Source organism: Cyberlindnera jadinii (assembly GCF_001661405.1).
Source record: "Cyberlindnera jadinii NRRL Y-1542 unplaced genomic scaffold CYBJAscaffold_6, whole genome shotgun sequence".
In the NCBI taxonomy this organism is placed as follows: Eukaryota; Fungi; Ascomycota; class Saccharomycetes; order Phaffomycetales; family Wickerhamomycetaceae; genus Williopsis; species Williopsis jadinii.
Window position 1 is genome coordinate 293,365 of NW_017963657.1, and position 21,979 is coordinate 315,343.

At 42.3% G+C, this 21,979-nt stretch overlaps 11 protein-coding genes across 11 annotated transcripts; 5 read left to right on the plus strand and 6 right to left on the minus strand.

Annotated features, from left to right (window-relative positions):
• Positions 1 to 286: 286 nt before the first annotated feature.
• On the plus strand, positions 287 to 2,027 carry TFC8 (transcription factor TFIIIC subunit TFC8). The gene has a single exon (XM_020217976.1). The coding sequence runs from the start codon at positions 306 to 308 to the stop codon at positions 2,019 to 2,021; it is 1,716 nt and encodes a 571-aa protein (XP_020070614.1). The 5' UTR covers positions 287 to 305; the 3' UTR covers positions 2,022 to 2,027.
• Positions 1,985 to 2,764, minus strand: CYBJADRAFT_167606 (uncharacterized protein). The gene has a single exon (XM_020214991.1). It carries the CDS (start codon positions 2,708 to 2,710, stop codon positions 2,033 to 2,035), a length of 678 nt encoding a protein of 225 aa, XP_020070615.1. The 5' UTR covers positions 2,711 to 2,764; the 3' UTR covers positions 1,985 to 2,032.
• A 194-nt stretch (positions 2,765 to 2,958) lies between these two features.
• On the plus strand, positions 2,959 to 5,383 carry CHL1 (DNA helicase). The gene has a single exon (XM_020214992.1). It carries the CDS (start codon positions 3,024 to 3,026, stop codon positions 5,367 to 5,369), a length of 2,346 nt encoding a protein of 781 aa, XP_020070616.1. The 5' UTR covers positions 2,959 to 3,023; the 3' UTR covers positions 5,370 to 5,383.
• A 153-nt stretch (positions 5,384 to 5,536) lies between these two features.
• NIC96 (linker nucleoporin NIC96) lies at positions 5,537 to 8,053 on the plus strand (the record flags this gene model as incomplete). Its single annotated transcript, XM_020216417.1, has 1 exon — positions 5,537 to 8,053. One exon carries the CDS (start codon positions 5,537 to 5,539, stop codon positions 8,051 to 8,053), a length of 2,517 nt encoding a protein of 838 aa, XP_020070617.1.
• A 41-nt stretch (positions 8,054 to 8,094) lies between these two features.
• On the minus strand, positions 8,095 to 8,817 carry YPI1 (type 1 protein phosphatase-activating protein YPI1). Its single transcript, XM_020217977.1, has one exon. It carries the CDS (start codon positions 8,616 to 8,618, stop codon positions 8,136 to 8,138), a length of 483 nt encoding a protein of 160 aa, XP_020070618.1. The 5' UTR covers positions 8,619 to 8,817; the 3' UTR covers positions 8,095 to 8,135.
• A 123-nt stretch (positions 8,818 to 8,940) lies between these two features.
• Positions 8,941 to 10,381, plus strand: CYBJADRAFT_167609 (alpha/beta-hydrolase). Its single transcript, XM_020214993.1, has one exon. The coding sequence runs from the start codon at positions 9,002 to 9,004 to the stop codon at positions 10,253 to 10,255; it is 1,254 nt and encodes a 417-aa protein (XP_020070619.1). The 5' UTR covers positions 8,941 to 9,001; the 3' UTR covers positions 10,256 to 10,381.
• Positions 10,382 to 10,394: 13 nt separating this feature from the next.
• Positions 10,395 to 13,741, minus strand: CYBJADRAFT_167610 (potassium/sodium eff). The gene has a single exon (XM_020214994.1). It carries the CDS (start codon positions 13,697 to 13,699, stop codon positions 10,511 to 10,513), a length of 3,189 nt encoding a protein of 1,062 aa, XP_020070620.1. The 5' UTR covers positions 13,700 to 13,741; the 3' UTR covers positions 10,395 to 10,510.
• Positions 13,742 to 15,939: 2,198 nt separating this feature from the next.
• On the minus strand, positions 15,940 to 18,216 carry ATM1 (ATP-binding cassette Fe/S cluster precursor transporter ATM1; the record flags this gene model as incomplete). The annotated part of the gene is made up of 2 exons (XM_020217504.1): positions 15,940 to 18,009; positions 18,100 to 18,216. The coding sequence occupies 2 exons, from the start codon at positions 18,214 to 18,216 to the stop codon at positions 16,129 to 16,131; spliced, it is 1,998 nt and encodes a 665-aa protein (XP_020070621.1). The 3' UTR covers positions 15,940 to 16,128.
• Positions 18,217 to 18,491: 275 nt separating this feature from the next.
• CYBJADRAFT_167613 (uncharacterized protein) lies at positions 18,492 to 19,333 on the minus strand. Its single transcript, XM_020214995.1, has one exon. The coding sequence runs from the start codon at positions 19,090 to 19,092 to the stop codon at positions 18,616 to 18,618; it is 477 nt and encodes a 158-aa protein (XP_020070622.1). The 5' UTR covers positions 19,093 to 19,333; the 3' UTR covers positions 18,492 to 18,615.
• Positions 19,334 to 19,541: 208 nt separating this feature from the next.
• On the plus strand, positions 19,542 to 20,060 carry CYBJADRAFT_167614 (OST5 family protein). Its single transcript, XM_020214996.1, has 4 exons — positions 19,542 to 19,580; positions 19,644 to 19,731; positions 19,801 to 19,900; positions 19,961 to 20,060. Exons 1-4 carry the CDS (start codon positions 19,569 to 19,571, stop codon positions 20,004 to 20,006), a joined length of 246 nt encoding a protein of 81 aa, XP_020070623.1. The 5' UTR covers positions 19,542 to 19,568; the 3' UTR covers positions 20,007 to 20,060.
• On the minus strand, positions 19,664 to 21,954 carry VID30 (glucose-induced degradation complex subunit VID30). Its single transcript, XM_020217363.1, has one exon. The coding sequence runs from the start codon at positions 21,863 to 21,865 to the stop codon at positions 20,054 to 20,056; it is 1,812 nt and encodes a 603-aa protein (XP_020070624.1). The 5' UTR covers positions 21,866 to 21,954; the 3' UTR covers positions 19,664 to 20,053.
• Between the last annotated feature and the right edge of the window lie 25 nt (positions 21,955 to 21,979).

The following is a 21,979-nucleotide window of genomic DNA, read 5'->3' on the forward strand; positions in this document are numbered from 1 at the left end:
CATTCCTAGAAGAGAATAATACCTTAGTGTAGAAGATCTGATGAAACACAAGCAAACCAATTGGGCCTTCAATGTGATATAGTTATGAGCCTCATGTGAATGAGGACATCAGTATATCCAATGCTGTAGCTCACTGAGATTACACGGTTTTAAAGATGTGTCACCTACCAGTATTCCAGCTGTACGGGGAAACTCTCCCGTTGCTGGGTTGTGAGCTCGTAATGTTCTGAGTGTTTGTTTACATTTTCCTGTGATTTACTTCTCTGAATTGATGGGACTATCAACCAGCGAACAGGTAGTAAGGCATGATTCCACAGTTGACACTGAGTAGAACAGAGGTATATGACCTCAATAATGCCATGAAATGGGCGCCGAACGGTACGCTGGTACTGAATACTGTTTCTGATTTGACGTTCTTACTGCCAAAGTATACTAAAGAGGATATCAAGACTGCGGACAAGTTGTTTGAAAGGAAGTCTGTTACGCTGCAAAGCTTACCTGCGAACCCGTTCTTGAGCCAGAGTTTTGATGATGAACGGACTTCAACGTTACTGACAAGCCAGGATGCCGTCATTGAAATCATGGAATGGTCTCCCATGTTTCAAAACGTATGCTATTTGGCAGTGTTGACCAATGAAGGTAGTGTTCTTGTCTTTAAAGATGGCGAGATCTTTGCAAACTTGACAACCACAAGGGAATTCACCTCCCAAAAGGACTTCGACCGCTATAGGTTTCACTCTCTGGGTTGGTTATCTCACCATGGTAGACTCCTTATAATCCAGGGCACCCATTCTGGTGATTTAAGGATCAGCGATGCCCTCACAGGTGAAGAAGTAGACGTTGTATGTGTTTGTGATTCACCAATTGTGATGGTCAAGACTTGTCAGAGTCAGATATTTGCAGTGTCATCATCGAATGCTATATATAAGATCCACGGATCTGAAGTTCAACAGATTAAAGATGCTTCAAGATACCTTGTGTATGATATGTGTCCACATGAAACATTCATACTATACACAGAACCTTTCAGAATAACAAAACGTGAGTTCATTAAGAGAATAGCGCCTGTTAGCGTGAAGACTACATTTGCCACACCAACTCGAATAGTCCCTTCAAACAAGGACATTCTTGTTGTGTCCAATTCTGGATCCGTTAAAATTGATTCATCTTTCAATCTCGTTGAGGATAACATCATCGAACCAGTACTATCCAAGAGACTCAAAGCATGGAACAGGAAATATAATGACTACAACACAAAGACTATTACGTTGAATAAGCTTGGATTAGATTTGAATTACAATGGTAACGTCTTAGCTGTTATTTACGAAATGAAGGAGGACAAGGTGTTCAAATATAAGATTGCATCTGAGAGATCTTATCCAATTGTGTTCATTCCACTTGGGAACAACTTAGGTGGTGACGGCTCATCTTTGACCAAGTTTCACGAATTCAAAATCACTGGATTCACAAGTGAGACAACAGCAACAACCACAGATGTTGACTACAGTGTTGATCTACCATCTTTCATAAGAGATTATGTATTTCACGATGGTGAGATTACAGAGCTGGCATCCCAAAACTTGATATACAACAATAAGAATTCTCAAATAAGGAAACGTTATGCTCGATTATTGGTATCCTACATTGATAAGAACAAATTGGATATCAAAAACACTATTGACAGAGCAGTTGTGACTAGCTTAAGGTATATGGCACAGCTACCGATTGACGATGAAGTCGATAATGTTGCTATCAACTCTGGTGCATTTACTGAAACCTTCGACTTCAAGAAAGAACAGGACAGTGATACTTTGGTTTCCCACTCAGACCACATTTGGCAGCGTTGCTGCCTCACTTTTCTTCCTATTTTGACACCACATGTGTTATACGATCCGGCAACAGAGAGCAGAGCTATAGATATATCGAGAAACTCCGATAACGAGTATGGCTTCTTTACAGAGGCTTTACTACAAAATACAGAGATCTGCATATATAGTGGCTGTGTCTTCATACCTAAATGAAATTGCTTATCTTAAACAATTTCATGAGGTGGGATCTTTGGCCTTAGGAGACGTTTACCACCTGTCAAGAATACCAACAAAAACGTGGACACCAAGATCTCCATATTGATTGACTCATAGTTGAATAAGATCCTGTACTTGTCTCCCACTCTCTTTGAGACCCATGCTACCCTTCTATGAATATCGTCAACTTGGAAATGTCCTATTGGTGCAGACACCACCTCAAAATGGTTCAATCCACACCAAATCAATTCAACATTTGAGCCGAAACAGAAATGCCATTGGTCACGATTATCTCGGAAGCCCAAGAAACCACCGTCAAGCTTGATGACAGATGGTGATGTGGTACTCACAGATCCCGATATTGCATCCTGTTGAATCTGGTTCATCACAACGTACTTGTTGAACCATTCATTAACAACGGTTGCCAACAAAACCTTGTTGGGACCTTGGATATGCCATCTATCACCAGACCTCTGTATCTTGTACAACTTCTTCCCGTTGCTTGTTGTGACTTGCATTGTATTATAAGATCCTGTATCGAAAATGATCTCGTTCACAGAGCCTTGCAATGGAACCGTCTGTTCAACCCGTGTATCTCTGTAAAAGTTGTACTCTACGATCTTGGTGTGCGCAAGCATCGCACTGACACTTGCTGCCATCAGAAACAAACTTAACAGTAAAGCCATGATGTGTTTTATCCACACCACTTCTACACATTGAGAGCGTACAGTGACAACCTATGAAGCCACAATGCTTTAACGTCATAAGAAGAGTAACATGACACAAAACCTCTGAAAACACCGGAAAACGGAACATTCCAGAAACGCGTAGATTATGTGACGCGTCGTGTCCGACGGGGACATTTGTTGCATTTATTACCTCATCTCATCGAGCTTTCAGCTTGTTCGGATAGATGATCTCATGAGTATGACATCAACGAGCGAGCAGAGGTCCAAGTTTTACCATCCGTACTCGCCTTATAAGATCCAACTGGATTTTATGGAATCATTGTACGATGTCTTGGAAAATGGTTACAAGATTGGTATCTTTGAGAGCCCCACTGGTACAGGGAAGACATTATCTCTCATCTGCGCTACAATGACATGGCTTCGTGAGCAGAAGGCCAAAGGTGATGATAGTGTTGTGGATGATGATAGCGATGACGATCCTGACTGGGTCAAGGAGTCGTTCTTTAAAATGACAAATACCAAGAGACACGATGCTGGAGTTGCGTACGAGAAGCACTTGGATGAGTTGCACAAATCGTCAAGACCAAAGGTTTTGAAGGAACACACATTCCCCAACAGAAAGAAACTGAAGTCTGTCACAGTCGAATTGGATAAGGAGCAGGATGATCAATTCTTGCTTGATGATTACCACTCAGATGATGAGTCTTCAGCTGTTACTCAACTGGATCGAAATTCCGAGCTTGCTCTAGAGATCAAAAGCCTGATGAAGAAGATAAACGGGGTGAAAAGAGACGATGGTGATTTGCTGGATCAAGCCACCAAGATTATCTTCTCTTCCAGAACGCATTCACAGTTGAACCAATTCTCATCTCAATTATCACTACCCAACTTTCCCTCCACATACCCTGATCATTCCGAACGCCTAAAGTATTTGCCCTTGGGTTCAAGGAAGCAGTTGTGCATTAACGATGAAGTTTCCAAGATAAAGGATATTACACTGCTTAATGAAACATGTTTAGAGCTTCATAAACCTGATGCTACGAAAAAATGTCCGTTTTATCCATCCTCAAAGAATGAGGACCTTCAAGAGCTGTCCTTTGAATTCAGAGATTCCCTGTTTGCAGAGGTACACGACATTGAAGACTTACCTCAGATCGGGGAGAAACTTCACATATGCCCCTATTATTCTGTCAGAAAGGGTATTGGCTATTCAGAGGTGATGACGTTACCGTATCAATTGTTACTGTCGAAGAACTCAAGAGATGCGTTGGGAATATCTGTTAAAGGTGCCATAGTGGTAATTGACGAAGCACATAATCTACTAGATACCATCACATCCATGAATTCTGTTTCCGTTATGGTGCAAGAGTTTGAGTTGTGTGTTGAGTCTTTGAAGAAGTACCTTTCAAGGTTCACGAGACGTCTGAATGGTGGTAACAGAATCAATCTGATGAAGCTGATTAAAATTATGAATCTCATACTGAAATCAGTGAACTCGACAGAGAAGATAACCCCTGGTAAACCGATAGTCGTTACAGATATGCTGCAAGGCACTACTGGTGATCTGTTGAATATTCACAAATTGGATAAGTATTTCACCGTTTCAAAGCTCCCTTACAAGCTTGAATCGTATATGAGCAAAGAAGATAGACACAGAACACCGATACTATTCAAAATCGTGGAGTTCTTGAAAGCTATGTCGAATCCATCTAGGGAAGGGAAATTCTTCTATGACGTAAAGGCGAATGGTGTTTCGTTGAACTACATGCTATTAGATCCATCCGATGCGTTCAAAGACATTGTCCTGGAAAGCAAATGTGTTATCCTTGCGGGTGGTACTATGGAGCCCACAGAAGATTACTATAACTACTTGTTCCCCTATATTGATACGCAACGAATTAAGAAGTTCACTTGTGGTCATATCATCCCAAAGGAGAATCTTGAAGTTTTCCTGGTTGAAGGCAGCGAAGGCTACGACTTCGAGTTCTCCTTTGAGAAGAGAAATGATACCAAAATGATAGTAGAACTTGGAAAGTCCATTCTTGGACTAATTGAAAAGATCCCAGCAGGCGTTGTCGTATTTCTACCAAGTTATAAGTACCTGTCGCAAGTCATCGAAACTTGGAAGAAATCAGGCATCTACGACTCAATTGACAACTTGAAGAAGGTTTACACCGAATCATCATCCACCAACGTGCTTGATGATTATTCAACCACAATCTCCTCCGGCAAAGGTGCACTTCTCTTATCTGTTGTTGGAGGCCGTCTATCTGAAGGAATCAACTTCTCCGACAACCTGGCCAGAGCAGTAATGTTGATTGGCCTTCCTTACCCCAATGCTTTTTCCGGTGAGATCATATCCAAGAGGAAGTTCATCGAAGACCAGGTTATGGAGCGCACCAACGACAAGAGACAGGCCATGGAAGCTACAAGAGACTTCTACGAGAACATATGTATGAGGGCTGTTAACCAGTCTGTTGGCCGTTCGATAAGACACAGGCATGACTACGCAACAATATACCTGTTCGATAAACGCTACCGGAAAACCAGCATTCAGAACAAGCTCAGTGACTGGATCAAGCAGAGAGTGTCACACCAAATGAGCCTCAAGGAGATCATTAGAGCTACTGATAGCTTCTTCCGTAATAAGAAGTGAAATACATAGCAACAAAGGTTACCCTGTCCTGTAGAGAAATGGTTCGCGAACTCGTTTTTTTGTTTTTGTTTTTCTGTGTTTACTTCAAAAATTTTGAAGTTTCCTGAACGCTCTTTGTTGTTTACAAACAAGAACAGCAATAACAACAAAGGATAGCGACTACAGCAATGAGCAAAGAAACCACTGGCAGCACCGCTGTTGTGCCACTGACCAACGGGAAGAGATTGCTCAATGAACTGTTAGAATCTGCGAGTGCACTTCCAGCGAGGGACTCTGATCTCGGTGACATTCAACTTGGAATCAATGAGATCAGGAATAGGGCCAACAAGTTGCGTAAGTCGACCAAGGAGCTTGAGTCTGATGGCTTGACACAGGCTCACTATTTGCTCGCTGGGAGGGTCTCCATTGAAGAAATTGAGTCCAATATCAAGTATCTTGAACGTGCCAAGGTTCTCGAGACGAGAGGAAAGGCTCAAACACACAAGGGAGATCTAGACAGTTACCTCAGATCGAAGAAGGACGAAAACATCCTCTCCGCTATTGAACAGGCACTAGGAACAGCTGCAAGAGACTTTGATACGTTTGTCAACCAAAACATCACCCTAGACTGGAAACAACGTAGGGAAGAGGTGTTTGCTAGTGTACTGAAGAGATCTCTTTCGCACACCGACGACCAGACAAAGTCCAAGGCAAAGAAGCCGATCAGTTGGGGTAAATCCTTCAAGCTACTTGATGATAGTACCTCCAAGCTGAATGTTAATGAGAACTATTTGATAAGAGGTAAATTCGAACGTTATGCTAAGATCATCAACAGATTGAACAACCATAGACAATCTCTGAAGTTGAGCACCACTGTGGAGGACGATTTCGATCTCGCAAAGGAGTTTGTTGAGATCTTTAAAAATGGATCAGATAACAAATCAAGACAATTATTCGAGAGCTGGCAGATAATTGGTGGTTTGAGAGATGCCACTTCAAGACCAAGTGACCCACAAACATTCAGAAGCAGAATTGTCTCAAAGGCAAAGACACATCTTCAGCTGCAATTCTTTGAATTCGTCAACAATATTTATAACACTAAAGTTGTTGAAAAGGGTCTCCCAACTATTGTCAACAAGATCAAGAGCTTTATCGAGTACCAGAAATTGAACTCAAATGGAAACCTTCTAATTGTGAATGGGATACCAATCTGGGCTTTGATCTTCTATTTGCTTAGAGCGGGATGTGAAAAGGAGGCACTTGACCTTGTCTTGGAGAATCAAAACATTTTCAAGAAAGTGGAACAATCATTTGTTCCGTACTTCAAAGCATATGTTAATTCACAAGACAAGAGATTACCACAGGATTTGATTACAAAAATCCAGAATGAATTCAACAACCACATCAAAAAGTCCGTTGATGGTGATCCATATCGCTATGCTGTCTATAAGATATTGGGAAGATGTCAATTATCAAGAAGAAACATTTCCAATATTGCCCTTACAGTTGAAGACTGGCTTTGGATGCATTTCATGCTCGTTCAAGATGGACCACAATCTGATTTTGATCCCGCACACGAGAAATATACACTTGTTGATTTCCAACAGATGATTTTGTCGTATGGACCAACAAAATTCACCAACAACTATCTCCAAGTATTGTTACTTTCTGGATTGTACGATGATGCATCAAGATACAGCACCGAACTTAATGAAATGGATGGTGTTCACTTAAGTATTGGAATGGCATACTATCAATTGATGCAAAGCTCTGCAAATGATAAAGCTCAATTGAAAGAAAGAGGTGACAAATTCAGCAAGTTATTAGGTACTTATATCAAGAGTTTCAAGTTTTCTGATCCGAGAATTGCAGTTGAATATTTAGTCTTGATATGTCTATTCGACAACGAAGCATCCACGTGCCATGATGCTTTGAAAGAGTTGATTTTGGAAACCAGGGAATTCTCTATCCTCTTGGGTAAGGTTAACTCTGCTGGTGTCAGAGTTCCAGGTAAGATTGAACAAAGAAAGTCGTTGATTAACCTTGATAAAGACTTTTTGCATAAAGTTACTGAACAGGCTGCCATTACAGCAGATAAGGAAGGAAGAGTGTACGATGGTTTACTTCTTTATCAATTGGCCGAAGAGTATCAAATTGTCATTTCAATCATAAACAGATTACTCGGCGAGTATTTAAGTAATACCGAGTTGGATCAACCACTTGTTGAGGACGGGAACACCGAGACCAATCCAGTTCTTATTGCCCAGAATTTCCTAGCCGTTTATCAAAACGTCTCTGTTGAAAAGCAAGTGATCTGTAAGAAGTTGCTGAAGATTGCAGAGATTAGACAACTGTACTTAGAGAAGGATTGGGATGAAACTTTGAGAAGAATAGAGGAACTGGATATCCTTCCAGTCAGTGCCAACTCAAACTTGGCGGATACAAGATTGAAGGCAGAGGAGTTGTCGTATTTGGATGAATCACTTTTGAAAAACATTCCTAATTTGTTGCTGATTGCAATGTCTTGTGTTTCTCAGAGAAAGGAACAGATCAATGCCAGTGCATTCAATGGTCTTATCAAGGAGGAGAAAACCAGAGAACTAAAGTTTATTGCAAAGAACTGTGTTGTATTTGCCGGTATGGTACAATACAAGATGCCTCGTGAGACATTCAGCTTGTTAATAAACCTCGAGGCCACTTTATAGGCTCTACAAACATACATTTGCTTCGTTTAATTTTGGTTTCCAAATACATAAAGATTGAACAGACCAATGTGCCTGTGTAGGTTCAATGTGAATGCGAATGGCCTTGATGGCCACCATCATCTTTGTTATTGTGGGAATGCTTATGCTTTGAGTAGTCAGGTTGATACTCATACGAGTTTGGACTTGGCAGTTTCTTCATTTTCTTCTTGCTGGATTTCTTCTTCTTCCTCTTCTTCTCCGCATCATTGCCCCTTGGATCGTTCTCATCGCCTTCATCGCTGGAAGATGAGGAAGACGACGACGACGACGACGACGAAGAGGAGCCGTTATCAGAATCGCACTCACATTCCTCATCGAAGTTCGTCTGCGGATGGAAAATGCAACAGATCTTGGACTTCTTCTTGTTCATGAACTCGTTATCTACTGTTCCCTCTTCCCACCGCACACGAGGTCTTTGCTGCTGAGGTTCAACCTCTTCTGGTTCCTCCGAAGTAGCACGTAGCACAAGAACCTCCGGTGTTCTTTCAATCACTTCTGTCCGTGACCTTGATTCCTCGTTCGCCATCTCTTACTTTTAGGCTGAAATAACCTTCGTGTTGACAACGTAAATGCTTTCTTGTCTATATCGCTGTGGACGAAGAAGCTTCCTCTGTGTGTGTGCTTGGTTGTGTGCGCTTGTATTTTTTCTCCCCTTGTAACGTTACCATCGCAACCAGTTACCACAGCAACCAGTCACCACAGCAAAGTATTACCACAAAGAGGACACAAAGTCAACGTCAACTGCACGTTCGGAACGTTTCCCCGGTTATAACGTCACATTGGTGTTTGGGTGTATAACATTTGTCCAATGCTCTTCGAGACACAATTCAGGTCCACCTTTTCCCACTCAACTGGTGCTTATTGAATCTTGTTCAGGCCTGGTCAAGTCGTTGCAATTTGGTGATGAGGATGTGGTCGATCCAGTCACGTGGGTTCTCCACCAGCACCGTTGCCCTGGGGAAGACTCTTGTGGAGAAAGTGAGAGCACAACCTCCGTCTCGAAATGACATGTCGTTGAAAGAGTGTACACAACTGTTTTGGGAATGGTTGACGAACTCGCCGACAAAGATGCTGAAGCACTATGAGGAAGCCATCTTGGCCGATGTTAAGCTCCCCGAGGGGGTGACCATGACGAAGTCCAAAGTGGCTGGATTACATCAGATCAAATTGACAAATCAACGGGCAAAGATCTCTACTCCAACGTTGCTTGTCCACGGCCATGGTGCGACTGGAATGTTCTTCCATAGAGATTTCCCTGATTTGTCTGCCAATTTCAAGGAACTATACACTGTGGACCATCCTGATTGTGGATTGAGTGATCTAAAGAAGTTTAAAGTGCGTATGCCTAAGGCCAAGGTTACTCTGAAGAAGTTGGATAATGACAAGCGTGAGTTCACCATTGAACAAGACGTTGAGAAGAACAGGGAAAGTGTTGTTAAAGTGGAAAATTTCTACCTGGATGCATTTGAGAAATGGAGACAGGAGAATCGACTGGATAGGCTCAACATCGTGGCACACTCCTTCGGTGCGTACTTGTCCTTCAAGTACTGCTTGAAATATCCTCACCGTGTTAACAAACTGGTCCTGTGCTCACCAGCAGGTGTTGAACGGTCCATCTTCTCTTTGAACAACAAGCAGAACCATGGCATAGTTTCACAGGACCCCTCTTCTCCTTCCTACTTGCGGTTCGCCTACTTGCCATGGCTCATCACCACGTTTGGATTCAATTTGGCAAAAATCTTTGGTCCATTTGCAGTGCAAATTTTAACAAAATACCTGAGTCTTCGATACTCAAGAGGGTCTGATAATGATAATCAGATCAAACTACTTTTGAGATATACTGTGCATCTGTGGTATCAAAATAACCAATCCTTCCGCAATTTGCTTGTGATAATCAACAACCAAATATTGTCACTGGATCCAATATTGGACAACATCAAGCAGTTGAAAGTCCCAACATATATAATGTACGGCCAATACGACTGGATGAACTCTCAAGCAGGATATGCTGCGTTTGAAGAATTGGAAGGAGTCGAGGCGAAATACAAGATCATCCCACAAGCTGGTCATAACGTGTTTTTAGATAACTCAGAGGTGTTTGATAGTGAGGTTATACACTTCCTATCAGATGAGACAACTATCAACGGCGAAAACAGAATTTGAGATGAATCAACCATATATCATGATACAAATGACATTAACGAGATACAAGAAGATATTCACAACCATACTGGAGAACTACATATGTTTTAAAGCTAGAAACTAAAATAAAATCTTTATAATATTGGGCTTTTCTGTATAATATACTGTATCAAATGAACAAGGAAAGCAGATAATTTAAAAGTAAATGAAACGGCAATAATGGAAATCAAAAAACAATTAATGGAAGAGAAATGAATGCAAAACACAAGAATGATTCTAGTTGATTGGGACATTTGGTCCTTGAGCCGTGTTGGCTCTGGAGAAGGAAACATACTTCTCGAATGGGTTCTTTCTCTCCAAATCGTACTCTGGGTTGTGAGATCTTTCCTTCTTATAGTACACTCTCTTGAAGAACTTGTAAACCTCACATCCAAGCCAGAATGCAACTGTAGTAGCAACAGATATACCCCACTCTTTACCAATTGGACCGTGTAAGAACACTTTCTTGTTGATAACTGGAATGTAGACAACTGGGAAACAAGAGATGAAACCACCAACAACTGACCAGAACAGGAATTGATTAGACCACAAATCTCTAAACACTTGAGTGTATGGGGTATCGGTCTCTGGTTTCATGGCAAAGAGAGAACGTCTCATATCAATCACTTCCCAAGCAAGAACCAAAGCTCCCCAGGTCATAGTTCCAAATGTACAAGAACGGGCACGGAAGACCCAGTCACAGACACTCGTGGCACTAGTGCTGTTACAATCATAGCCAAAGTTACCATCACCCCAAGCGTACATAACGATAACAAAGGCAGCCAGACACGCAATCGCCAACATGATACCATAAGCAACCAAGTCCACAATCATTTCCCAAGAGAAAACGGATTCATTAGCAGGTTTTGGATCTCTCTCCATGACATCTGGTTGGGCAGCCTCAACACCAAGACCCATGGCTGGGAAACACGATGTAATAACAATAATCCACAGCACTTCAACTGGGGACAACGGGAAGACAGAGACTCCGTTCTCGTCTTTGAACACCAAACCAATCATCAAGAACAAAGCCTGACAGAAATTCTCAGCAAGTAACTGAAGAACAAACTTCTGAATGTTGTCGTTCATTCTTCTACCTTCCTCAATACCATTCATGATGGAGGCAAAGTTATCATCACTGAGAACAATATCAGACGCATCCTTAGCAACATCTGAACCTGCAATACCCATAGCAATACCAACATCAGCCTTTTTCAAAGAAGGCGAGTCATTAACACCATCACCAGTCATGGCACAGAATTTCTTACGACGATGAAGCGCATCAATCATACGCACTTTAGTCTTTGGAGAACAACGAGCAATAACCAACGGCAGGACTGGAAGTTGATCAATTTCGTCTTCAGACAAATCATCAAATTGCTTAGCAGTCATAACCATAGCATCAACAACATCCTGAGCGTAGTGGTACAAGTTGTGTGGTAAGATACCAACTTCCTGTGCAATAGCTCTGGCAGTACCTGGGTGATCACCAGTCAACATATGAACATTAATACCAGCCTTGTGACACTTTTTGACAGCACCACGAGATTCAAGACGTGGAGGATCGTAGATACCAACCAAACCAAGGAAAGTGAGTTGTTCTTCAACAGACTCACGTTGAGAAATGTCAAAATCAGATGGGACAACTCTGGAGGCAAATGCCAACACACGCAAACCTTCCGAGGACATAGTATTCATGTTTTCTTCAATCTTTGCAACGTCATCAGCAGTGAGCTCAGTCAATTCACCGTTAACATACCAGTTGATGCAAGTTTGGATAACACGTTCAACAGCACCCTTTGTGTAGATATATTTACTCTTTTCGTCGTTCTTCTTAGCGTAGATAGCAGACATCTTCTTCACAGACGAATCGAATGGGAACTCGGCGAGGTGCTTGTATTGGGCATCATCCCCCTCAGTGAATTGTTCTCTTGCATAGTTGTTTCTGTGGGCAAAGACTTGAATGGCAATCTCTGTTGGGTCACCGTGTGCTTTCCACTCACCTTGGTTGTCTTGGAAAACAGTTGCAATGTTTGCCAAAGTAGCAGTCTCAAGCCACTTGTCAAAGAGATCGTTTGGTTTGCACTCGTTCAAAACAGAATCTTTTTCATCTTCAGACTGTGACAAATCGTACGGAGAAAGTCCCTGGAATTTAACGGTTCCAAGTGTTGGGTTGAATGGCTCGTTGGCGTCAATGACTTGATAAGTTCCGACAGATGGAATCCAGCATGACTTGACAATCATCTTACCTTGAGTCAAAGTACCAGTCTTATCAGAACAGATATCGTTGATGGAGCCCAATGCTTCAAGAGAATCCAGCTTTCTAACAATAACGTGTTTACTCGACATAACCTTTGCACCAACAGACATGGTGATTGTAAGCACAACAACCAATGAGGATGGAATCATGGAGACAGCAACACAGATAGCGTAGATTGCAATTTCATTCGTGACACGGAATTCCTGTGTAGCCATGACGATGATCGCAAAGATAACCGCAATGATGAAGAGAAGAATGGCCAATTTGGACAACTTTCTAGAGAGAGGAGTACCAACTGTGGTACCCAAGAAAGATCCAATACCGTGCTTGGTCAACTGCCACAAGTTCTGCAAAGTAGAGGTTTCCTCATCACCTTTCAATGATCTCTTTGAGTTTTTCAATGACTGGGCAATCTCACCAATCTCAGTGTTCAAACCAGTCTTGACAACGATACCAGTAGCACGACCTTTAGTGACAATGGAGGAGGAGAATGCCATGTTTAGACGGTCACCAACTCCAACTACATCATCGTAGACAACGGTGTGGTCCTTAACCACTGGCAAGGACTCACCGGTGAGCAGGGCCTCATCGGTCTCAAAGTTCAAGGAATCGATAATTCTGAAATCAGCTGGGACCGTATCACCAACTTTAACTTCTACAATGTCACCTGGGACAACGTACTTGGTTGGGATGGTGGCCAATTCACCATCTCTATATGCCTTTGCAGTAGGCGAAGAGAGTGACTTTAGCGAGTTCATGGTCTTGGAGGCCTTGTACTCTTGGAATGAGCCGATGGACACATTGATGAAAACGACAAAGGCAATGACACCACCAGAGATCCAATCCTGAATACCCAGACAAATGGCCATGGAGATAATAAGCACAAGAATCATGGCGTTGAAAGACTGATGGATGATAATACTAGCAAGCGAGATCTTCTGATCATCACCAAGAGTATTTTCGCCATACTGCTTAAGCAACTCTTCCGCTCTGCGCGTTGTTAATCCTTCCTGGACATCTGTGTTGTAGAGTTCCTCCACCTGTTTCAGGGGCATACGGTAGTGGTCCAACCCCCATAGCTGTGATCCGATAGAGGAAGTATCGGTATTTTTCGTCATAACGGTTTGATTTCTGTTCAACTTGTCATCTTCTAGTTGAGCAGACATCCTGTAATGTTTGTCCTTTTTTAAAGGTTTACTTAGTTGAGGAGACAAACGTTAATGGTTGGCTTCTAAAAGGTGGGCAGCCCTTGGCCTTTTTATAATTTTGTCTCAACCATCCATGTCCACTTGGCAAAAGGCATGATCACAAATCATGTCCTTCAAATGGTTGTATCGTAACGTACAAAACTTGTTCGTTGTGTTAATTTTGTCTTGGCCCCAAAGGAACTGCATATGCTGAGCTGCAGGCAGCAAACATATTAACGGAATTAGAGTTTGAACTTACTTTTGTGACAAAGTTGCAATTCGAAGTCGAGAGGAGAAAAAGAAAAAGGATGCCAAAACGCGAACTTTTCAACCAATATTGTGATGTAATATAGAGTGGCTGAAAGAGATTAATACACCACGTCATGACATTTCAACTGCGCCGGTGTTGTAACTCAGTTGGTGTTACTATGACGTATAAGTCAGATGGTGAATTACACAGGGCCAAATCTGAGTTGTATATACAGCCATGACTCTAATGGAGACATGTGAAATCGACTAAACTATAATACTCAACGGGGTTTCAGATCACCTTTGGAATCGTCTTCAAAAGCTGCCAGGAGACAAACAACCATAACGCTGCACATGCGATTTAGTGCAACAATGTTGGATGACCGCGTCACATCAATTGCTCAGCGCTTTGAATTAAGTCACAAGGACATGAGATTCTTTATCCAGGATGCTTGATTGGAACGGTTGAAGTGATGCTGTTTCCAATTGACTTGTTTAGTCCTGTTTCCTATACATTTCCTTGATTGAAAAACACTAGCCTCATACGCTCCACTACTGACAAGAAAAGAAGACTGTTGGTGCAGGAAAACGTGTCGATCAATTTCATGCACGTGACCCCTCCTGTGTCCCCTCCTGTGTCCCGTTGGGAAAGATAACGTTTCTTTTTGTTTCTTCTCACTCTAAAAGTTACAGAAAATGTTCCAAAAACAGTAAAGTGGGGCGAAAAAGTATGGGAAATTAGATCAGACCGCGGAAATGATTTTTTCGGGACATTTGCTGCAAGGTCGTGGGTTTACTCAGATGCCGGCTTTTCTCCCAGACAATTTACGAGCTGTGTGGGCTGTTCTGCTATGACGAAATGACTAGAGTAGTAAATTTAGTACATCCGACGACAACTAGTCTCATTATTTTGATAAAAGTTAGCTATCACAAATGTTTAGTTGATTCATCAAACGGTGTACTATTTTCCGCTATCACATGTGCCGTAGATTGGCCACGGGTCCAGCTTCTTTCTCGGCATGTCCCAGGAATCATAGACATATTTGTCTTGACCATGTGTGCTGTGGCTTGTCGCCTCTGGGCATTTTATATGGGTTAACTGTACCGTGGGTATAATTATTTCAACGGTGGCACTGTGTACAAGAATGCCTAGCAAAACTAGAGGGAAAGGAAGTGTCCCAGTACACATCGATCCGAGTCATCCTTACAACGTTCACTTTGTAATTGCGATTTCCAATTCAACCACTGGTTTATCAATGGTATCGTAGGACGTGGGATCCCAACTTTTTATACGGCTGATGATGATGTGCTCGCAAGTGTGATAGAAAACGCTATCAATCATACGCAGATCATCTACATATCTCTACTTGCTGTCCTGATTGCTAAAATGACCCTATGATCTGCGAATTTACATTTATCATTTGAGGTGGACGAAACGACTGCGCTATTCCGTCTGTCACTATTTCATGAACGCCGTTAACGAAGTTTGTGAGAACATCATTCTGTTCTAGATATATGGATCCACATAAAAATGCATCAATCTCAACACTGTTGTTCGATTGTGTGCATGATAATGTTCCATAACCTGATATTCTAAAGTTGTCATTGCAATGTGGTAATTAGAACTACCCGAAGCGCAACCTGAAACCACCAACAGTTTGTTTCGGATCCATACATCAACAATTCGCAAAACGAAGCAGCCTACTTGTCCTAGCCAAGCAATCTATCGCTCAAGAACAATTCCGTGGATAAGAACCCTAAAATAGCCGACTAAAGTCTGGATTCAGAAACATTTGCTTCGCACTAGGAGATTGTGCTAGTACCCGGAGCACTTCAATCGGGCCAAGATTCTAAGTTCAGGCGTTTGGTATAAAAGACAGCTTAAGTCGAGTTCACGGGCTTCTGAAGTTCGAACCCATGAGCATAAGAGACATTTGTCTTATTGAATAATCTACAAGCACCAAATTGTGATGATTCAAATCAAATATAATAATGGGCATACTATGTAGTGGTGATGTTTTCTTTGTGCTTTTGATACACATTTGAGGATGGAATACTTTCAACTTGCTTTGTTTCCTTTTCCTCCTTCTTCTTTTGGTTTGGTTATCTTGATGTTCATAAATATCTTTAGTTAAAAAATGATCCAATGGAACACACATTCATTCAGAAAGTTTCTTCTCCTTTTTCTTGTCATCTTCCAGAAGCTCTCTGTCCAAGTCCAAGTTCTCCTGGATGTTCCACAACTCGCCATAGAGACTACCCTCTTTCTTCAAGAGAGACTGGTGATCACCTTCCTCCTTAACTTCACCCTTCTCTAAAACAATGATCTTATCGCTATCAGCTATAGTTCTCAATCTATGGGCAATGGAGACATTGGTGTTACCGGTGTTCTTGAAAACACCGCGTATCGTTCTCAACAGACTTTGTTCGGTGTGGGTATCAAGGGCACTTGTAGCTTCGTCGAAAAACGTGATTGGCGATTTCTTCAACAACACTCTGGCAATGGCAAGTCTTTGTTTTTCACCTCCAGATATCATCATACCACGTTCACCTACAATGGTTTGTAAACCATCAGGTAAATCGTTAACCAATCTATCCAATTTGGCCTCAGATATGACACGGTTAACTTCTTCGTCACTTGATTCCAAATTACCATAGCGCACATTTTCGAGAATTGTGTCATTGAACAAAGGTGTATCCTGCGGAACAACACCAATAGCACGTCTCAAAGATTCCAAATCGACATCACGGATATCTTGACCGTCAATAAGGATCCGACCGGACTGGATATCGTAGAATCTGAAAACAAGACGGAGAATGGTAGACTTACCACTGCCAGAAGGGCCAACAATGGCAACCTTCTCACCACCTGGTATGACAAACGAACAGTTATTCAAAATTGGACGTTGTGGGTGATATCCAAACGTGACGTTTTCGAATCTGATTTCTCCTTTCTTCAACATCAAAGGTGGCGCATTTGGTTTACTCGTGATGAGCACTTGATTCTTCTGCAATTGGAACAGAGTCTCCATGTCCAACAATGACTGTTTCAACTCCCTGTAAACAGAGCCCAAAAAGTTCAAAGGCACTGACAGTTGGAACACCAACTGGTTAATCAACACCAAGTCACCAACCGTTAAGGAACCTGAAGCAACACCATCAGCAGCCATATACATCATTGCTGTCAACGCTGACGTGAAGATCAAGTTTTGGCCAGAGTTCAGGAAAGCAAGAGAAGTGGCAATTTTAATGGAGAAGTCCTGGTATTTTTGCAGAGCCATGTCGTACTTCTTTGCCTGATAAGCCTCGTTGTTGAAATACTTGACACTTTCAAAGTTAATCAAGGAATCAAGTGCAACGCTTGCAGCCTTATTGTCGGCGTTGTTTGCTCTTCTTCTGAATCCAGTTCTCCAAGCAGTTGTTCTGATGGTGAATATACTGTATGCCAACATGGTGAGTAGAGTAACAGCAGCAAAGTTCATACCATAGTTATACGTCAAGATACCAGACACAACAGAGATTTCAAAAGTAATCGGCAGGATATGGAACACCATGGCAGTTAACACATAGCTAATACCCTTTGTACCACGGTCGATTGCTCTTGTTAACCCACCTGTCTGTCTGCTCAAGTGGAATCCCAAATCCAAGTTGAGCAAATGTCTAAACGTATTATGTGCCACTTTTCTGATTGCACTCTGAGAAACAGTTGCGAAGATGGCATTTCTCAGCTCTCCAAAGAGCACTGCACCGAATCTTGCACCACCGTACGCTAAGATTGTACCCCCGATGATTGTAGACACCAAGCCAACCTCGTTGGTCCAGTCGATATTCATACCGTCAATGATAGACTTGAAGTAGAACGGCACCTGAACGTTGAGCAACTTTGCAAGCACAAGGAAAGACAGCGCCACAACAACACGCACTTTGAACCCAAAGTTATTCTTTGGCCATAGGTACGACATCAAGTGTCTTATGATCTTCCACTGGGATAAGCGCGGGTGCTGCTTTGGACCGTTCGGAAGCGCGTTATCACTTGAAGCCTTTAACAATGGTCTTGACGTGTGTAGTTGTCGCTGGCAGTGTGATTTGACGGGCTGGGTTGGCAATCTCAAAGAATGCACATTAAACACCTTCAACTGGAATAAGTGTGGCTTTGTGGATAACAGCCTCTTTGAGCTTGTGCCTATTGGAGACCTCAATTGTCTCAGTGCTAAGGTGAGATGAGATACACCGCAGTTGAGCCTCATTTCACACAGCTTTTTCCAACTGAGTCCCTTGATTGAGAGAAGGATCTAGCAGACGACAAAGATTATGGCTGTTTATTGGCGGGTTTTTTCCCATGAGATTTCCACACGCTTCTGTGCTGTGGGTTTTTGTTGCCGATCGCGGAATTAGAACATCTGTGTTTGCTTGTTGCTATGGGAACAGCTCTACATCTAAGTCGTATAAAGCTATTTGGTGCTATCATGCGATGAATTGATAGTTGATGTGTTCTACAGTGCGCAATGTAATCTCATTAGATCGTTTATGTTGAACTGCATGTTTCATCGTTATGTGTGATTCAATGTGGAACAAGAGCATGGGGTCAACAGTCGCCGAGCATGGGGACTTATGTCTACGTCCAATGTATGTGGAAAGAACTAATCTCACTTCCAGAACCACCAGCCTCTATTCTGTCTTTGTTCCAGTGCCAGTTCCTTTTCTTGTAATTGCACAAGTTTCGTCTCCAGTTCCTTGAGTTTCTCATCCTTCTCGATGTCCACGGCGTAGTTCGTCAATCCGACACCCAATGCTACCAATGTTAACCCAGCAAACAGTCCTCCAAGTACCAGAGCAGCAAATGTCCGCTGTGGCTTAGGAGAGCGGGGACCCCACTCACCGAAATATATATAGTACAAGGCCCGTTGTTCGTCTCTTGTGAGGTCTTGCCATGGCTGTGCCAGTCTCTCGTTGAGATAGTCTAGTACGTCCAATTGATCCCCTTCTTTCATCTTAGCCCATCGGTGTTCGATGCCCTTTAGGTCGGGAGATGCATTGGACGTTGTTGAGAGTCTAGCGTGTCTGATACACGGAAAGCTCTTAAGTGACACGTTAACGGTTTTGATACTTCTAATCATTGACATACTTCAAGCTGGAGGGTTCCAATTGCAATTGTCCACACAACCGTGCTTAGATTCCCCTTCACACAACATTTACACCTCTTTACCAACTATTTTTTTTTTCGCTTCCGTTCGTCTTTCCCCATCGCCAACGTTTCGCTACAACTTCCACGTAAAATTTGAGGTGTCATCTCAACGTGTGAGTTCCTCACTGTGATTGGCCAAACAGGTCATCATATCCACCACCCACCCAGCAAGTTGATCACTTTACTTAACCATAGAACCATAAGCTTCTTTTCCTCGCCTTCTCTTGTTGAAATAGACGCACCTGCAAACTTGTATTACCCGATTTGGTAGTCAATAACGCACCTCGCTCCCCACAAATTCATCCGTACACCACGCAAAAGGCCAGGTATCCCTGCACCAAACAGCAGATCCAATTTTGACACCACAGCATAGAAGCGTCATTCATCTGGGATAACATCAATCAACAACTGAATATGTCGCTTACTGTGAGTACAATGGTCACAAGATGGTAGATGGGTACTGAAATGTCTGCTAACAATCCTTGGTAGACTGAATTTAACAATGCTGGGGAACCATGGTCTGCGCCGGTTAAGACCACGAGTAATGGGTTCCTGTCCTTAAACATGATCATTTTCTGTGAGTTATAAGCTATTGGTCAACTGTTTAATAATATGACTAACACATACGTTTTCGTCTCTGCTATAGCCTTGGTGTTCCTTTGTTTGGCAACAGTTGATGATAAGCATACAAGAGCTGGATCCATCAAATACGTTATTTTCAGCGCCCTAGCAGCTTTGTCCATTGGGTAGGTTCTTGATGTGTCAACACAGTATAAAGCACGGATATACTAACACACCATTAACAGATTTGGTACAATTACGCTCGCTGACTATGTTGGTGTGTATGTTTGAATCAAGGTTATATCTCTTTTATGTAAAAAAAAGGCAATGTATATGAGTTAGTCAATTCCTAAATCCTTCTTCGTTAGAATTAGAGAGTCCAGTTCTTCGCTCTCATTAAGGCTTGAAATCAGCGCCTTAACTTCTTCAATGCGTGAGCTCAACAATGATTCTCTGGTCTTTCCAAGACTTTTCAGGATCTCACCGTTTAGCCTATTGCATAGTTTCAAAACTTCCTCGTTGCTTAACAGATACCCAAATTCACTTTCTGAAGGGTCTTGGTAAGCAAGAAGCGAAAAGATATCGTTCAAATGGTCTAATTGTTTGCTGGACTCAGACGAGAGATTTGCGGATAGACTGTGTCCAAACTTAATTGCCTCGTCAATCTTGGACTCTTTGATCAGTTGGATCAATTTTTGACATTGTAATTCAAACAGTATAGAGCCATCTTCTTCAAACACAGAGGGGAACTTCATTCTTGTTAAACTGATAGCCTCATCCAGCTGTCCCTTAATCAAGTAATTCCGAATCTGCTGGCGTATCTGTAAAACCTCGGTGTCTATAGGATCACCAGCCACATTGGTGATCCCAATTTCCTTATCGTCATCAGATATCTCCTCTGCGAAGGCTTTACATACGTCAACATATCCCAGATAATCAAAGTATGAAGCCACCAGCGCTCTTGCATCATAAAAGATGGCATCCTCCGTGTCTGCTGTATAAAGATCAAGTGAACTTGGGTTGTTTGATAACGTTCCAGTAGAAGCATTCATATTGACATCCTCATCTTCGTCTGTTTTCGTTGCGAGGTTCATTATTTTTGCCTTCAACTTCCTTCCCACTTGAGAAACATAACCTTCGATGTTATATGCAAAATCGCTTTGGCCAAAGTTTGTCATTATGGCGTTGTCGTCCTTCATACCAATCACCGCTACTAACGGCGAATATACGTCCTTAAATGCGGTGCCCAGATGAACACCATTCTTGGTATAGAAAATAGTCTTGTTAGTGAAGTTAACACCGCATCCAATGACATCGTTAATACCAAATGGTTTGTTATACTTTTCGCTCAAGGTGTGGTTGGCATAGACGTTACCATCTGCACCGTGGAATCCATAAGTACCATTCTCCAATCCCGGGGCTTTTGAAATGTTTGATAATTCTCCAGCATTCATGAATCCCAAAGAGATGTCGCAAGCTTTTTCATAGTTTTTGCTCGATGCATTCAATACCCTTATCTCATAGTAGAAGACACCACAGTTTATAGGAATAACAGCATTACCCTTTGCACATTTCACATCATAGTGCCTTTGGGCGGGCTGTGATTGTCTGAAAGCAAATTTGACATTCAACCCATTCTGCGAAAGAGCGAGCGGTGAGTTGGGGCTTGTGACCCACTTAGTTGGTAGTGGATAGTTCTTTCCAATGGATCCCTTAGAACGCTTCTTAGCATCACCATTCACGTTATCTGAACCATCTTCATGCTCCTCACCGTCAAAATCGTTAGGGTTTCGACTCACAGACACTGAATCCTCCTCAGCAAAGTCCCCAAGGTCAGCCATTTCCTCATCGTAATGAACGCTTTGAATGATATTTCTACTGGAGTTTGCAGAAGTCTCCTCCTGATTCTGGCCACCTCTGTTCATGGCATGTTCCAATATATCACCACTATCACTTATAGTCTGTACAAACTGATCATTATAGTCTGTGAACCGCCCTGGAAGGCTACCCATCACACCACTCGTCGACAGTTCTGTCAACCTGACAACTTTCTCTGTCTCTTTAGACTCGTTTGACATTGACTCCTGTAGCCTTTCACCAAAGGTGGTCAACAGCAAATAAGGGGGAACCGACATCTCATCACACGACATTTGCTTCACTTTATGGTCCGTGCAATAGAAACAAATGAACAGTCAATCACTTCCACTGCTTTGTTTCTTAAACAACTCTGTAGTGTCCTGTTGGCTGTGCTTATCACAAAGCTT

Coding starts and splice junctions, on each gene's coding strand:
- CYBJADRAFT_167613 (XM_020214995.1), bottom strand. CDS start 19,092: ATGTCAATGATTAGAAGTATCAAAACCGTTAACGTGTCACTTAAGAGC.
- CHL1 (XM_020214992.1), top strand. CDS start 3,024: ATGGAATCATTGTACGATGTCTTGGAAAATGGTTACAAGATTGGTATC.
- CYBJADRAFT_167610 (XM_020214994.1), bottom strand. CDS start 13,699: ATGTCTGCTCAACTAGAAGATGACAAGTTGAACAGAAATCAAACCGTT.
- CYBJADRAFT_167606 (XM_020214991.1), bottom strand. CDS start 2,710: ATGGCTTTACTGTTAAGTTTGTTTCTGATGGCAGCAAGTGTCAGTGCG.
- TFC8 (XM_020217976.1), top strand. CDS start 306: ATGATTCCACAGTTGACACTGAGTAGAACAGAGGTATATGACCTCAAT.
- CYBJADRAFT_167614 (XM_020214996.1), top strand. Junction 19,732..19,800: donor CTTAAACATGATCATTTTCT/GTGAGTTATAAG, acceptor TCTCTGCTATAG/CCTTGGTGTTCCTTTGTTTG. Junction 19,901..19,960: donor CTAGCAGCTTTGTCCATTGG/GTAGGTTCTTGA, acceptor CACCATTAACAG/ATTTGGTACAATTACGCTCG.
- YPI1 (XM_020217977.1), bottom strand. CDS start 8,618: ATGGCGAACGAGGAATCAAGGTCACGGACAGAAGTGATTGAAAGAACA.
- VID30 (XM_020217363.1), bottom strand. CDS start 21,865: ATGTCGTGTGATGAGATGTCGGTTCCCCCTTATTTGCTGTTGACCACC.
- CYBJADRAFT_167609 (XM_020214993.1), top strand. CDS start 9,002: ATGTGGTCGATCCAGTCACGTGGGTTCTCCACCAGCACCGTTGCCCTG.